Source organism: Aphidius gifuensis, linkage group LG1, assembly GCF_014905175.1.
Source record: "Aphidius gifuensis isolate YNYX2018 linkage group LG1, ASM1490517v1, whole genome shotgun sequence".
NCBI classification, from domain to species: domain Eukaryota; kingdom Metazoa; phylum Arthropoda; class Insecta; order Hymenoptera; family Braconidae; genus Aphidius; species Aphidius gifuensis.
In genome coordinates, this window is record NC_057788.1 from 851,582 (window position 1) to 865,307 (window position 13,726).

Sequence of the window (13,726 nt, forward strand, 5' to 3'; positions counted from 1 at the left end):
TAACAATAAATTAAGTGTAATTATTTTTCTTTAATTACCCATTTTTTTTTTCTTTCCAACATACAATAATAATTTTGTTCCTTAATTTTGTTGAATAATAATAAATAAAAATAAATTTACAAATTCAATCATTTAATTTTTTTATTTATTTTTTCATACCTAAAAATAACAGAATTATTTTATTAATTTTTTTTTCATGAATGAATTATAAATTATTTCTCCGCGTAAAGTTTTTCATAATTTAAAACTACCACCAACATAATAAAAAAAAATAAATTTAAAAAAAAAAAAAAAAATTTAATTTCATAACATCTTCAAGTTGGCATTCTTGCCTTATTAATAATAACAATATTACCACAATGGCGTATGTTTTGTTTGTGGATAAAAATGATTATATCGTTTGTGTTTAATAAAAAATTAATAACTAATTAATAATATATAAACTATAAATAAATAAATCAAATACCAAGCATTATTTTAAATACCAAAAAAAAAAAGAAATTAAAATGTTTTTTAAAAATATAAATAAAATATACATATGTAACTAAAAGAAAAAAAAAAAAAAAAGAACAAACACAACAATAACAACAATAGTAACAGAGTAAATAAAAAAAAAATAACAATAATAATAAACAAATTTAAATATTGTTTAATTAAAAAATTAATATTGTTAGAAAAAAAATTGAAAAATAAAAAAAAATGAATTCAACTAGTTTGTATGTATCAACTTGTCGATTAGTATTGCAAGCTGATTCAGATGATCCAAATACATGGACAGATTTATACAGACTTGTACCATATTTACGTCAAAGTTTAAGTTGTACAGTATGTTCAAATTTATTAATTGAACCACATACACCAACTGAAACAAATTGTCAGCATCATGTTTGTCGTAATTGTCGTGGTGGACGTAAAAAATTAAAACCTTCATGTGGCTGGTGTAAAGATTATGATAAATATATTGAAAATGTACAATTGAGGATATTACTACAGTGTTATAAAAAATTATGTGAATATTTAACAAGTACAAATATATATCGTAATATAATATTAACAATAACAACAAATAAAAATAATGGTACAAATTGTTGTGGTGCAACAAGTCTTATTGAATTAATACAAGAAGGTAGTGGTTTTAAAGATGAATATAAAAGTAATGCTGGTTTATCAAAATCAGCATACAGTATATTACCATGTGTTTATACAAGTACAACATCAACACAAACACAAGGTATATCATTTCAAACAAGTGCTGAAAAAATTCCTCAAACAGTACCTGGTAATTCATTTTATATTATACATATTTGGCGTTTATAATTTTTTAAAAATTATGATGATAATTGTTTTTTTTTTCTTTATAGAATCACCAGCAATTAGAACAGTATCAAATGGTACATCAATATATTCAGTAATGTATGCTGGATCTGGTAATAAAATAACAATTAAAAGAAAAGCAGCAACAACTGTTGTTGATGATGATAATAATCATTCAACAAATCAAGATGATAATGATACTGGAACATCTAGAAATAATAGTGGAGGGGTAAAATGCATTCCATCTTCACAACTTTCATATGGAACTACTACTTCTTCTTCAAAAAAATCGTCAAAGGGCAGCAAAGTAAATTTGGATAATACAGCTTTAATTATTTTTTTATATGTTTAATTGTTTTTTTATTATTTTCTTCATTGTTTATCCAATACTAACAGTACCACTGCCATTAATTTGACTTTTTTTTTAAATTCTATTAGTAAAAAAATTGCTCAAGTATATATTTAAAATGTTTGTTTGTATTTGTTTGTGTTGCAGTCATCAACTAGTTTTAAAAAACCAAGATCAAGCTCAACAAGAAGTAAAAGAAAAGGATGTAGATGTGGTAATGCAACAGCAATACCTGGTAAATTAACATGTTGTGGTCAAAGATGTCCTTGTTATGTTGAAAGTAAACCTTGTTTAGAATGTAGATGTAGAGGTTGTCGAAATCCTCATACAGCTGATGGTTTAAAGGTAATTAATTTATTAATTTTTAATCGAATTAATATGAATAAATATTAATAATTATTATTTTAAATTATTTAAGATTCGTCCACATATACCAGAATTACATAATTTACATTTACAATTATCAACAACACCAATTGATTGTGAAAATACATTAGCAACAACTGATCCACTTGAAACGGTACAACAATGTTTATCAACATCACCACCAACAATACAAGTATTAAATGTTTATTCAACACCGAGACTTGATATTGATAATGTACCACAAAATTTACCAGCAGCTTTACTTGTTGGTGAAGATGCTATTGTTAGTACTGAAAGTGAAGCTGATGATAGTGATATACAAATTGATGTTTGACAGTGAATAAATAAATTATCAATTAAAAACAATTTTTAATTAATTCAAAAGAGAATTTTTATAATTCATTTATTAGTTACTTTTTTTAAGTTTATATATTTGAATTCGTTTTTTTTTTTCTTTTTTTTTTTTTTTTTATGTATAAAGTGTAAAGAAGTGTGTAATTTTGATGAACGTTATGTAGTTTTTACGTATGCATACTAATTTTTTTTAATGAAAAAATAAATTTTATAAACATTTTTTTTTTGTAGATGAAATTGGTTTTTTTCTTTTTTTATTATTAAAAATAAGAACGATTGTGAATAACATCCACAATGATTTTAAAAAACTGAAAAAAAATGTGGTCCATTTTGAAAAATAAACAATACATTTTTGCATATATTTTATAATGTATTAAAAAATTTAATTATTATTTTGTAAATAGTGTTAGAAAAAAAAGAAAAAAAAAAAAACAATTATCGATAATTGTTTTGTAAATAATAATTAAATTGTGTGAATGAAATTTAAAATTATATTTTTAAGATCATGATTGTTGAAAATTAAAAAAAATTAAAAAAAAAAATATATATTAAATTGATAAAAAATTGTTTGTCATTATGGAAATATCGTGATAAATTTTTCCTGTAAAATGAGAAGAAAAACAAAAAAAAAAAAAATGATAATTAAAAAAAATTAACTAAAAAAAGTTGTAAATTATTATTTAAAACAATCCAATTATTTTTCTATTTTTTTATATTATTTTATTTGTTTTTTTTATTTTTTCACTTTTCTTTTTTAAAAACCCAAATTACATTTAATTTTTTTATTTATTTATTTTTCACTCAATGATTAAGTAATAAATCTTCAATGATTTTTGTAATTCATTTCATAATTTGAAACAAAATAATAAATTCTCTCGCCACATTTATAAAAATTTTTCGAGTAATTTTAATTTTCCAAAATTAATTATTTCTTTTTTTTATTTTTCATCTTACAAAATATCAATTAAGATTTGAGCTCATTGAATACGTGTAAAAATTATTTAAATCAGATGATTTAATCATCAATATAATTTTTAAGTAAGTTATTAATTTTTTTTAATGCAACAATATTATAATTTTATATTTTTAAATTTAAAATAGTCGATATGCCTTGGGATAACGTGTAGGTATTGTTCCAGTAATATGTTTTGCCCAATGTTCCCACCCAATGATACTTGATATTTCAGCAAATTTTTCATCAATATCTCTGAGTGGTTTGTCTTCATAATAACGTAAAAGTAATTTTAAATAACGACCATAATGTTTATTAATGTGTGCATGCCACAATGACAATATTAATACCTGAAAAAAATATAATTTTTAATTTAACAATAATATATACTTAAAGCAAAAAACAAAAATAAACAAACCTTGTTGTCAGTTGCTTCAGCATATTTTTGTACATCATTCCATGCTTGTGTAACAGCTGATAAATGTAATGCAGCCTCAGTCTCACCACGTTTTCTAGCATGTATATATAATCTAGCATATGCACAACCTTTTTTAACAAATGATTCAATTAATAATAATTTTTGTTTATCCATTGTTGTTTTAATTTTAGTAGCATCTGTTCTTTGATCATGTTTCATTCCATAATATGCTAATAATTTTTCTTGATCAATTGATGATATAACTTTATCAGCAACATCAATTATTTGATCAGCAAATGTTATTGCACTTTCAGTTAAATCATCATGTGGTAATAAACGTCTTGCTTCTGGTGAATCTAATGATGTTAACATTGCTGTATGAACTGGTAAATGATCAGGATAACTTGTTCTTAATTCATTGTATAATGCTGTTGCATGTTCAGTTGCTTCTGTTGTAGAAAAAAATAAATAAATATATATAAAAAATTGTTTACATATTAACACATATTGTTATTAATTAATTTATTTTTTTTTTGTTAATTATTAAGGATAATCATGTCAAGTTAACACATTGAAATTAAAGGATACACACACACACACACACTCTTGACAATAAACTTACTTATTGATGGAGCTAAGTAAAATAAAAAGAAAAAAAAAAAATTTCGTTTTAAATAAAGCAAATAATATTTTTAAGCAATAAATTATTATTATTTTTTTGTTTTGATAATAATTACCTAATTTTGCTAGCCAAGTACACTTGACATCTCTCAGTGTGTCTTGATACTCATCCCATTTGCTGACCTTTTCATCATCTGTTTTAACAGCTGGTGATTTTTTAGCTGGCTCTGATAATACATACTTGAATGTGTAACAATCAACTTTTTTTCTAGCTTCATCTTTGCAAAATGTCACTGAACCAGATAAATATGTACCCAATGGTTGTCCTTTTGATAATCTAAACATCAAAAATAATCAATAATCAATAACTACATTTTATTTTTAATTTTTAATTATTTTTTCTGCAAAATAATATTTTTATTTTTTAAAATATCTAAAAAACCACGCAAGTAAATATTAATTATTGATAAATCTGCAAAAGCATTATTCTCAAGCTAAGCGAAATTAGAAAAATATATAAATTTTTTAAATTGCTTTATAAAAAAAGCAAACTGATTGATTGACTCACTGCTTAATATCAGAACTGTATTGAATTAAAAAACAAAATAAAAATATCAATAATAAATATAACGAATGAATAAATATAATAATAATTGAAAAAATATTTTCAAAATAAAAAAAAACTACTCACTTGTTTTCATTGGCAATTGGTGCAATATAAACTGGTAAAATATGTCCAGGTGGTACAGTTGCAGCAACCATTTTTTTACCATAAATAATAGCTTGTGAATGATGAGCATAAACATCAAGATTAATTGGTGATGATAATTTTTGACTTAATAATATTGACATGTCATTTAATTTTTCTAATAAATCTTTTTTTTCATGTCTAATATGTGTTTTAATAGTATAATCTCCTTTATCCAATTTTTTAATTGTATATTTATGTGGAAATGCATCACCACAATGAATAAGATGTTTATTTGTATCATAAAGCATCCATAATTGACTTTCATATTCTGATTCATATAATAAATCAGATAACAATGATATATTTGGTGTTATTTCACATGTTTTTGTCAAATGGAATGTATACGTTAATTGTAATTCATATATTTGACGTGCTGGTGGTATTATATCACGTTTACCAAGTGGTAATAATTTATTATCAATTGGACGTAATATTTGTACCAAATTTTTCATTGTAATACTTGGTACAATATCTTCATTTCTTAATGAACTACGTAATTCTAATTTATGTATACCATCACCAGATTGCATTATAAAATTACCATTAATAACATTAATACCATGAAATTCAATGCTATAATCAATATTAATATCACCAATATTTGCCCAATATTTAGCAATAACAATTTCAAGTATTAAACCACCTTCAACATTAAAACCTTGTATTGTTTCTGATTGTGATGTTATATTTAACATTTTATTTATTTGTAATGTACGTGATGCCATACGTGGTTTTAATTGTATTGCTTGTAATGCAAATCTACCAGTTTTTTCTTTATCATTACTTTTTATTTTAATAACAGCCCATGTTGCATCATCAGGAACTAATATAAAATGACGTTTTATTGTATTTGGTTTAAATAATATTTTGCTATAATGAAAATCTGGTAAATTCATTGTTTTTTCAATAATCATTGGTTGTACAATTGTTATTGGTATTAAAAATACTGGTCCTTTATCAATATTATTAACATCATATGCACGTATTGTTGTTGTATGTACACCACTTGGTAGCTTAACAGCATCAATACGTACTGTAAATGATCTTGACATATTCATTAATTCAAAATGTGATGGAAATTGTACCCATGATGCATCACATACTAATGATAAACGTATATTAAAATTTATTTTACATGATGCATCTGTATTATCAGTATCAATAAATACTGGTTCAATTGTTATTGAAAAATCTTTTGGTCTATCAATAATACCAGAACGTATATGTATACCTTTTGAATTATTAACACCACAATTTATTGTAAATCTAACATCACGTTCAATCGCATTACAATTTTCAACAAGATTTTCAAATGCACGTTCAACTTGTAATAAACCAGAACCTTGTGCAAATACATCAAGTGTATCAATAAATAATGCTGAATTTTCAATAGCACGTTTTAAACTGTATGGTGAATATTTACAATTTTTAAATTTTAAACCACATATTAATAATGCAATTGCACCAGCAACATGTGGACTTGCCATACTTGTACCATTCATTAGTTGACTTTGACGTAATGTAAAATTTGGTACACTTGTTATTGCACCACCAGGTGCACATACTGTTATACCAGTACCACCATCAATCATTGGACCACGTGATGACCATGTATATGGCATACCAGGCAGCTTTTCACGTAGGGAATATTCAGCAACCATCATATCTGGTGATACATATGCACCAACTGATATTATATTCATTGATGATACATCTGGTGGTGTACCAATTGTACATAATGCTGGACCAAAATTACCAGCAGCAGCAACCCATGTTACACCGTATTTATCAACAACTTCATTTATTAATTCATAAAGTCTACCGGTATTTGTCCAATTTGCTTGTTCACCATATGACATATTAATAACATCAACTTTTTTATTATTTTTCATAATCCATATCATTGCACGTACTAATGCTGTACCAGTTTCCATTGGATCAATTCTATTATCACCAATTGTCAATGATATTATTTGTGCACCTGGTGCAACACCATTTAATTCTTTATTTTCTGGAAAATTTGCAGCAGCAATTGATGCAACATGTGTCCCATGACTTGCTAAAATAAAAAAAATAAAATTTTTTTTTTAAATTATCATTAACATTATTGTCATCAGTATTATCATTATTTCTATATTTTTTTTTTTTTTTCTTACCACATACTCCAACAATCTCTAGAATATTACCATCCTCATGAATATTTATTGATATATTTAATTGATCTTGTTGAGTCAATGGTGCGTATTCTTGTGTTAATGAATATTCACCAAGTAATATACCACTTTCTAAATTACCCTCTTCTGATGTATCAATACATGCTTTCCAATTTTTACCATCATTAAATACAACACAATCATATGTTGGTCCAGCATCTTGATATTTTTTTTCACCACTTTGAAGTACATCAACTCTTGATTCAAGTTCATCCTTGATAAGTTTATCTTGAATACTTGTTGGATTTGGATTTTTTAATTCAAATTCCTGTTTTTTTTTTTTTTTTTTTCAAAATAAAAATATATAAGTATACCTATTAATTATCTTGGATATTTTATTTTTTTTTTCTTTGCAATTTGTAATTGCACAACTGATGACAATAACATTTGCTAATTAACAATTGCCAAATTTAAAAATAACACTATACCAATGATGTTTGATTTAAAAATAAAACAATGTCCCAATTTAATTAACACAAAAGTTCGATGTACTATCAACATCTTGATTTGACTTGGTTTCAAATCCCACTTAATTTTAATTTTAAAAAACAACTAGATTAATTTATTTAAAACAAACCTGAAGTTTTCTTGTTGCTTCAGCAAGTGCAGCTTTATGTCCATCATCCCAATATTTTTTTTTTTTTTCAGAAATAATTTTTTCACGTAATTTTGATGGATAAAGATGATATGCTTCTTTAACACCAATATGATAATCACCACTTGGATTTGTCCAATCAAAAGGTATCTATTAATATATTTAAATAAATTAATATTCAATTAAATTATTATATTGTTTATTAATTATACCTTTAACTTTCTACCAGTTAAACCAGTTATATATCCTTCTTCTGATTGGACAATTGTACTGGTGTCAACATCACCATCTCCACTGCAGTCAAATCTTGCAATTATCTTGGGCTTACCATCACTTGTCACCTTTTAAAAATATAAATGAATATTATTCATCTATAATATACATTACAAATTAAATTATCTCTAATTAATTTTTAATTAACATATGGAATTTTTATAAGATAAGCTTAATAAAATTTTCGATAGTAAATTATTTCTAACAACAACATGATAGCATAAATTTATTTGATAAAAAAAAAAATGATATTTACCTGTAAACCAGGAGCACCAGGATCAACACCAGAATCAAAAATTGCAATAACCGTACCTCGTCCATCATATTCAGGATATTTAATCAAATATTGATTAACTCCAGTCTCTTTTTTAGGCAATAATCCCCAAACAGGAAAATTACAATCAACAACTTCTCCCATTATTTTTTTTATTTATTTATATATTTTTAATTATGTCAAATATGTCCTTTTCAAAAAAAATTATTAAATAAATCAATGTGACGGGTAAAAAAAAAAAAAAAAAAAAAAAATATCGTTATAAACTCGTTTATTTTTAATTATCTTGATTCAAGTTGAAATTGATTCAAGTGATCGGATGGCTTTATATCTTGTGAATGATTTAACAATGGTGCATCAAACAAGCAGGGGTGAAAATGACACCACCATGATGATGATGAACATGTTAACTTGATAAATAATCCACCAGAATAATTCAACGAATAAACGAATTATCAACCACCGATTAAATAGACATCCTCATCAAGATAAATAATACAGATTGAGGTTATGTTGATTTATTTTTTTTCGTTTTTTGTTTTGTAATCATTAATTTGTTGTTGTTGTTGTCTGGCAGTGATGAATAAATCGTCATCAATAATATTATGATTAGATAAAAAAAAAAAAAAAAAATGTAATTTAATTAATCATGATGTTAATGATTATATAAAAAATAAAAAGACAAAATTATCATGTTTATTATAACATATAAAAAAATGAAACAAATTGGATTTTTTATTGTTTTCATTTTAATTGGTATGTATTATATAAAACTAATATAATTTATAGATAAATAATAATTGAATTAATGATTTTTCAGTATTTGGATTTTATGAAACATTTGTCAACATAAACAACATACAATTATTTCAATTTAACAAAAAAGTATCATCATATGAAAGAATAAAATACTCAAATGATAATGATGATAATGATGACAAATTATTAATTAATAAAGACATAAATACTGAAGCTTATGATACAGATAAAATTGATATAATTGATGCTAAAAAACGTATAAAATTGCTGGAAGATAAGTTACGTAAAATTGAGGGTAAAATATCATTACGTATACCAAAAAATTATCCAACAGTAAAATTTTTAAATTATAAAAATCGTAAAAGAATATTAGTTACTGGTGGTGCTGGTTTTGTTGGTTCACATCTTGTTGATCGTTTGATGTTAGAAGGACATGAAGTTATTGCTGCTGATAATTTTTTAACTGGTAGAAAAAGAAATGTTGAGCATTGGGTTGGACATGAAAATTTCGAACTGGTACATCATGATATTGTACGTCCATTGTATCTTGAGGTTGATGAAATTTATCATTTAGCAAGTCCAGCAAGTCCACCACATTATATGTTAAATCCTGTCAAGACACTCAAAACAAATACCATTGGTACAATCAACATGCTGGGTAAATTATATTAAATCATCAATCAATTGTCAATTTTATTTTTTTCTTCTTTATTCATTTTTCTAACATCTGTTGAAACCCTTTATTTTAACATATTTTTTTTCACACCAAATTTCTGCTTAGTCATTGACCAAGATGACATTATTTTTCTATTATATTGAGCCAAAAGAAAAAAAAAAAAAGGAGAATATAAAGAAAAAAATAAAAAGCTATTGTATTTATTATTTTTACATTTTTTTTTTTCATGGTAAAAAAAACATTAGTCAAGGTGAATTTATCCTTTTAAAATTATTCTGCAAAAAAAAAAAAAAAATTTCTTTTCATTTTAATTATAATAAATTCATGACAATGATAAATAAATTTTTTAGAAACTAATTATTTTCTATGGAAAAAAAAAATTTTTTTTTGTTAGGTCTTGCTAAACGAGTTGGTGCTCGTGTATTGATTGCCAGCACGTCTGAAGTTTATGGTGATCCAACAGAGCATCCACAATCCGAGACATACTGGGGCCATGTAAATCCAATTGGTGAGTTATTGTTAATTTTATTTTCATGTAAAAAAGTTGTTTTTAGAATTTAAAAAAAAAGCCACTAACAAGAAAGAAAGTTAATTAAGTTTAATTTTTTTTCAGGTCCAAGAGCATGTTATGATGAGGGTAAAAGAGTTGCTGAAACACTTAGCTATGCTTATATGCATCAAGAAGGAGTTGAAGTTAGAGTTGCTAGAATATTTAATACATTTGGACCAAGAATGCATATGAATGATGGAAGAGTTGTATCAAATTTTATACTACAAGCATTACAAAATGATTCAATAACAATATATGGTAATGGTAATCAAACAAGATCATTTCAATATGTCTCAGATTTAGTTGATGGTCTTGTTTCATTAATGTCATCAAATTATTCACAACCAATTAATATTGGTAATCCAGTTGAACATACTATTAAAGGTAAATTTATATTTATTTCAAATTAATTATCAAATTTATTGTTGCTAATATAAATTATTTTTATTTAGAATTTGCAATCATGATTAAAAATTTAGTTGGTGGTGTTAGTAAAATTGTTGAACTTGCTGCTGTTGAAGATGATCCACAACGACGTAAACCAAATATTGATCGTGCTAAAAAATATTTAAATTGGCAACCAAAAGTATCATTAAATAATGGACTTAAAATAACAATTAATTATTTTTCAAAAGAATTAAAAAAAACTAAACATTCACAAAAAGATGCATTGAGAGTACCATATATTAATGATCATGATATTGTTGAACAATTGTAGTAAGTTATAATTAATTTTTCTTAATTTAATTTAAATTATTATTTAGACTTTTTTTTTTTGTTGATGTGTTTTTTATTTTTTGGAATTAATGTGCCAAAAAATTTAAATATTTTTTACAAGTTGAGCACTTGTTTTGTGTTATATTTATATAATTAAATTGGCTGTTGAAAGAAAAAAAAATAATCGATAGTTAAAATTAAAAATGATGATTTATAGTGTCTTGTAAATATGTCCAATACAACGAAATATATATAGAGTTTGAAATGATAATAATTTTTTATTTATTTTAATTTAAATAATGAGTGTTGAAATTGTCTATCCTAAAATGACTATTATTTACTGTCGTAATGGATGATACGAAGCGTGGGCTAAAACACAAGCGTGGTCGTCAGCAATATTGTAATCATCTCATCCGGGATACATCTCGTATCTTGTTTAACATAATTTCACTCATAATGAAAAATAATAAATGAATAGTCTTTATTGAATTAAGTATGAAAATATAGATTTACATAATTTTGGTTTTATTTTGTAAATTAATGTTTTTTTTTTTCAAGAATTTTTTCATATACCAAATTATATAAGTATACGTGATTTTTATTTTTATATTTTTATATTAAAGTGTTATCAGTGAAACAAAATAATAATAATATATAACTTGACATACAAATATTTTGTTATTATCAAGTTTTTAAACTATTTATAAAGCTTTTGATAATTTTTTTTATTTGGACTGTAAACTGTCATCAAAAAGTCATTAGATATTTTTTTTTAATTTTTTTTATTTTACATGATAATAATAGAGTCGTAATATTTTTAATTTACATGAATTTTCTACTGACCTAATTAATGAGAAAAAAAAAACGAAAACAAAAATCAAAATAAAATAAAACTTGAACAGTAAAGTTTTAAAATAATTGATAAAGCACATATATTAAAATTAAAAAAATATTTGTGTCTCATATATAAAAAGTAACAACTGATAAATAATATTTTAATAAACTAAATAAAATTAAAATACTTTATTTATTTACTTTTTTTTTAATTAACAATGTTTACTTGTTTAATTTTTTTTATTTTATATTAATTATTTTTATTCATTAATATACTCCAATAATTGACTCAATTAAATTATTTCCAAGTAAAAAAAAATACCAAAACAATTCCATCATTTTGAAGATGTTGATTTTAAAATAATCAATATTGTTTTTTTTTTTTTTTATTTTATATAATATTAATTATTATTATTAATAATAAATATTAAAAAATTAATATAGCTTGTAAAATATAAAACTTTTTTAAATATAGAATAGGCCTTTGAAATCGATAAACTTTTCTCACATAAATATAGTTTTACTATATACCCTTCGAAAGAAAAAATAAATAAAACTAATTATTTAATAATGAAAAACCACCAAAAATTAAGAAAATTAAATAGACAATGTTTTTTAAAAGTCTAAAATAATTTTTTTTAAATTACATTAATATTTTTATTTTGATGGTACATTATTGACCAGTCTTGTTAGAGAAACTCTTAATATCCAAACAACCCTCAACAAAATGATTCACCATTTTACAAATTTTCACGAAATCAAACACCCAATAAAAATTTCTCCTAAATACAATTGTTCAATAGCAACAAAAAAATACACACAATGCTTAAACATTCCTCGTTTTGTCATGGAAAAAAAAATAAAAAAAATGCTAAACTCAAGACCTCACACTGCGTATTAGTATGTCTCCCTTAAAATGACATAAAAAAAAAAAAAAATGAAATTTCTTAGAAAATTCAAGGACCCTTTCATTCACCTATTCATTCATTCATTCGCACCTCAGTCAAAAGAAATTCTTTTAAATTTTCTTTGTATAATTTCATCGTCATCATCATTATTATTTTTATATTGTAAAAAAAAAGAATATAAAAAAAAAAATTTATAAATATTTAAAACTTGTGTTAAAATATTTAGAAACAAATTACTATTTCTATAAACGAAATATTTCAAAAAAAAATCGAAAAAAAAAAATAAAAATTAATTTTATTTATCAAATTTAACAAGCTTATTATTTATATTGTTTATTTAAATTAAAAAATTAATTTAATTTATTTATAAAAATTAATGAAAAAAATATATTTAAAAAATTTATTTTTCAATATTTTAAAATTTGAGTATTATCTTTATAAAAATATATAAATAGTTAAATAAAAAATTAAATTTTATTTATTTATTAATAAATTTTCAGTCTTTTATTATTAATAAATATAATTAAATTGTTTTTTTCTATTTTTAGTATTTTTAATTTACTTAATGTTACAGTTGATTTTTTATCAAGTGAATAATTTTATCTAACAAGGATGTGTTACCTGTGTTCGGCATTGTGTGTTACCTAGCAATACAAAAAAAAAGAAAAAAAGAACCAACCAACTGGAGAGAATCACCAGTAAACCATATAGAAAAAAATGTGAAAAAAAAAAAAAATATATATATAGAAAAAAAAAAGAGGAAGAGACATTGCTTCAGTCTGCTTGGCTTTTGCTGGTGGCT

At 23.4% G+C, this 13,726-nt stretch overlaps 3 protein-coding genes across 7 annotated transcripts; 2 read left to right on the forward strand and 1 right to left on the reverse strand.

The window, feature by feature from the left end:
• Nucleotides 1-615: 615 nt before the first annotated feature.
• On the forward strand, nucleotides 616-2,815 carry LOC122860716 (E3 ubiquitin-protein ligase MSL2). Of its 2 annotated transcripts, none has more exons than XM_044164643.1 (4): nucleotides 616-1,279; nucleotides 1,362-1,621; nucleotides 1,811-2,008; nucleotides 2,082-2,815. In XM_044164643.1, exons 1-4 carry the CDS (start codon nucleotides 700-702, stop codon nucleotides 2,361-2,363), a joined length of 1,320 nt encoding a protein of 439 aa, XP_044020578.1. In that variant the 5' UTR covers nucleotides 616-699; the 3' UTR covers nucleotides 2,364-2,815. The 2 variants fall into 2 exon arrangements, with proteins under 2 accessions (XP_044020578.1, XP_044020579.1); XM_044164644.1 differs by having other exon boundaries at nucleotides 1,362-1,543; nucleotides 2,082-2,420.
• Nucleotides 2,816-3,077: 262 nt separating this feature from the next.
• On the reverse strand, nucleotides 3,078-8,906 carry LOC122860717 (tripeptidyl-peptidase 2). Of its 4 annotated transcripts, XM_044164645.1 has the most exons (10): nucleotides 8,463-8,906; nucleotides 8,146-8,274; nucleotides 7,916-8,083; nucleotides 7,282-7,606; nucleotides 5,066-7,184; nucleotides 4,943-4,957; nucleotides 4,491-4,711; nucleotides 4,376-4,387; nucleotides 3,754-4,202; nucleotides 3,081-3,685 (listed from the first exon to the last, which is right to left on the reverse strand). In XM_044164645.1, exons 1-10 carry the CDS (start codon nucleotides 8,622-8,624, stop codon nucleotides 3,476-3,478), a joined length of 3,810 nt encoding a protein of 1,269 aa, XP_044020580.1. In that variant the 5' UTR covers nucleotides 8,625-8,906; the 3' UTR covers nucleotides 3,081-3,475. The 4 variants fall into 4 exon arrangements, with proteins under 4 accessions (XP_044020583.1, XP_044020580.1, XP_044020581.1 ...); XM_044164646.1 differs by lacking the exon at nucleotides 4,376-4,387 and having other exon boundaries at nucleotides 3,143-3,685; XM_044164647.1 differs by lacking the exon at nucleotides 4,943-4,957 and having other exon boundaries at nucleotides 3,144-3,685; nucleotides 8,463-8,904.
• An 89-nt stretch (nucleotides 8,907-8,995) lies between these two features.
• On the forward strand, nucleotides 8,996-13,577 carry LOC122860718 (UDP-glucuronic acid decarboxylase 1). The gene is made up of 6 exons (XM_044164649.1): nucleotides 8,996-9,236; nucleotides 9,301-9,897; nucleotides 10,310-10,423; nucleotides 10,529-10,849; nucleotides 10,918-11,182; nucleotides 13,499-13,577. The coding sequence occupies exons 1-6, from the start codon at nucleotides 9,173-9,175 to the stop codon at nucleotides 13,500-13,502; spliced, it is 1,365 nt and encodes a 454-aa protein (XP_044020584.1). The 5' UTR covers nucleotides 8,996-9,172; the 3' UTR covers nucleotides 13,503-13,577.
• Nucleotides 13,578-13,726: the final 149 nt, after the last annotated feature.

Bases quoted from the DNA above. Each gene is read 5' to 3' on its own strand.
- LOC122860718 (XM_044164649.1), top strand. From the start codon at position 9,173: ATGTTTATTATAACATATAAAAAAATGAAACAAATTGGATTTTTTATT. The intron at 9,237-9,300 runs GTATGTATTATA...ATGATTTTTCAG, and splicing joins TATTGTTTTCATTTTAATTG to TATTTGGATTTTATGAAACA. The intron at 9,898-10,309 runs GTAAATTATATT...TTTTTTTGTTAG, and splicing joins TGGTACAATCAACATGCTGG to GTCTTGCTAAACGAGTTGGT.
- LOC122860717 (XM_044164645.1), bottom strand. From the start codon at position 8,624: ATGGGAGAAGTTGTTGATTGTAATTTTCCTGTTTGGGGATTATTGCCT. The intron at 7,607-7,915 runs GTTTGTTTTAAA...AAAAAAAAACAG, and splicing joins AAGCAACAAGAAAACTTCAG to GAATTTGAATTAAAAAATCC. The intron at 7,185-7,281 runs GTAAGAAAAAAA...TTTTTATTTTAG, and splicing joins AGAGATTGTTGGAGTATGTG to CAAGTCATGGGACACATGTT.
- LOC122860716 (XM_044164643.1), top strand. From the start codon at position 700: ATGAATTCAACTAGTTTGTATGTATCAACTTGTCGATTAGTATTGCAA. The intron at 1,622-1,810 runs GTAAATTTGGAT...TTTGTGTTGCAG, and splicing joins AATCGTCAAAGGGCAGCAAA to TCATCAACTAGTTTTAAAAA. The intron at 2,009-2,081 runs GTAATTAATTTA...AAATTATTTAAG, and splicing joins ATACAGCTGATGGTTTAAAG to ATTCGTCCACATATACCAGA.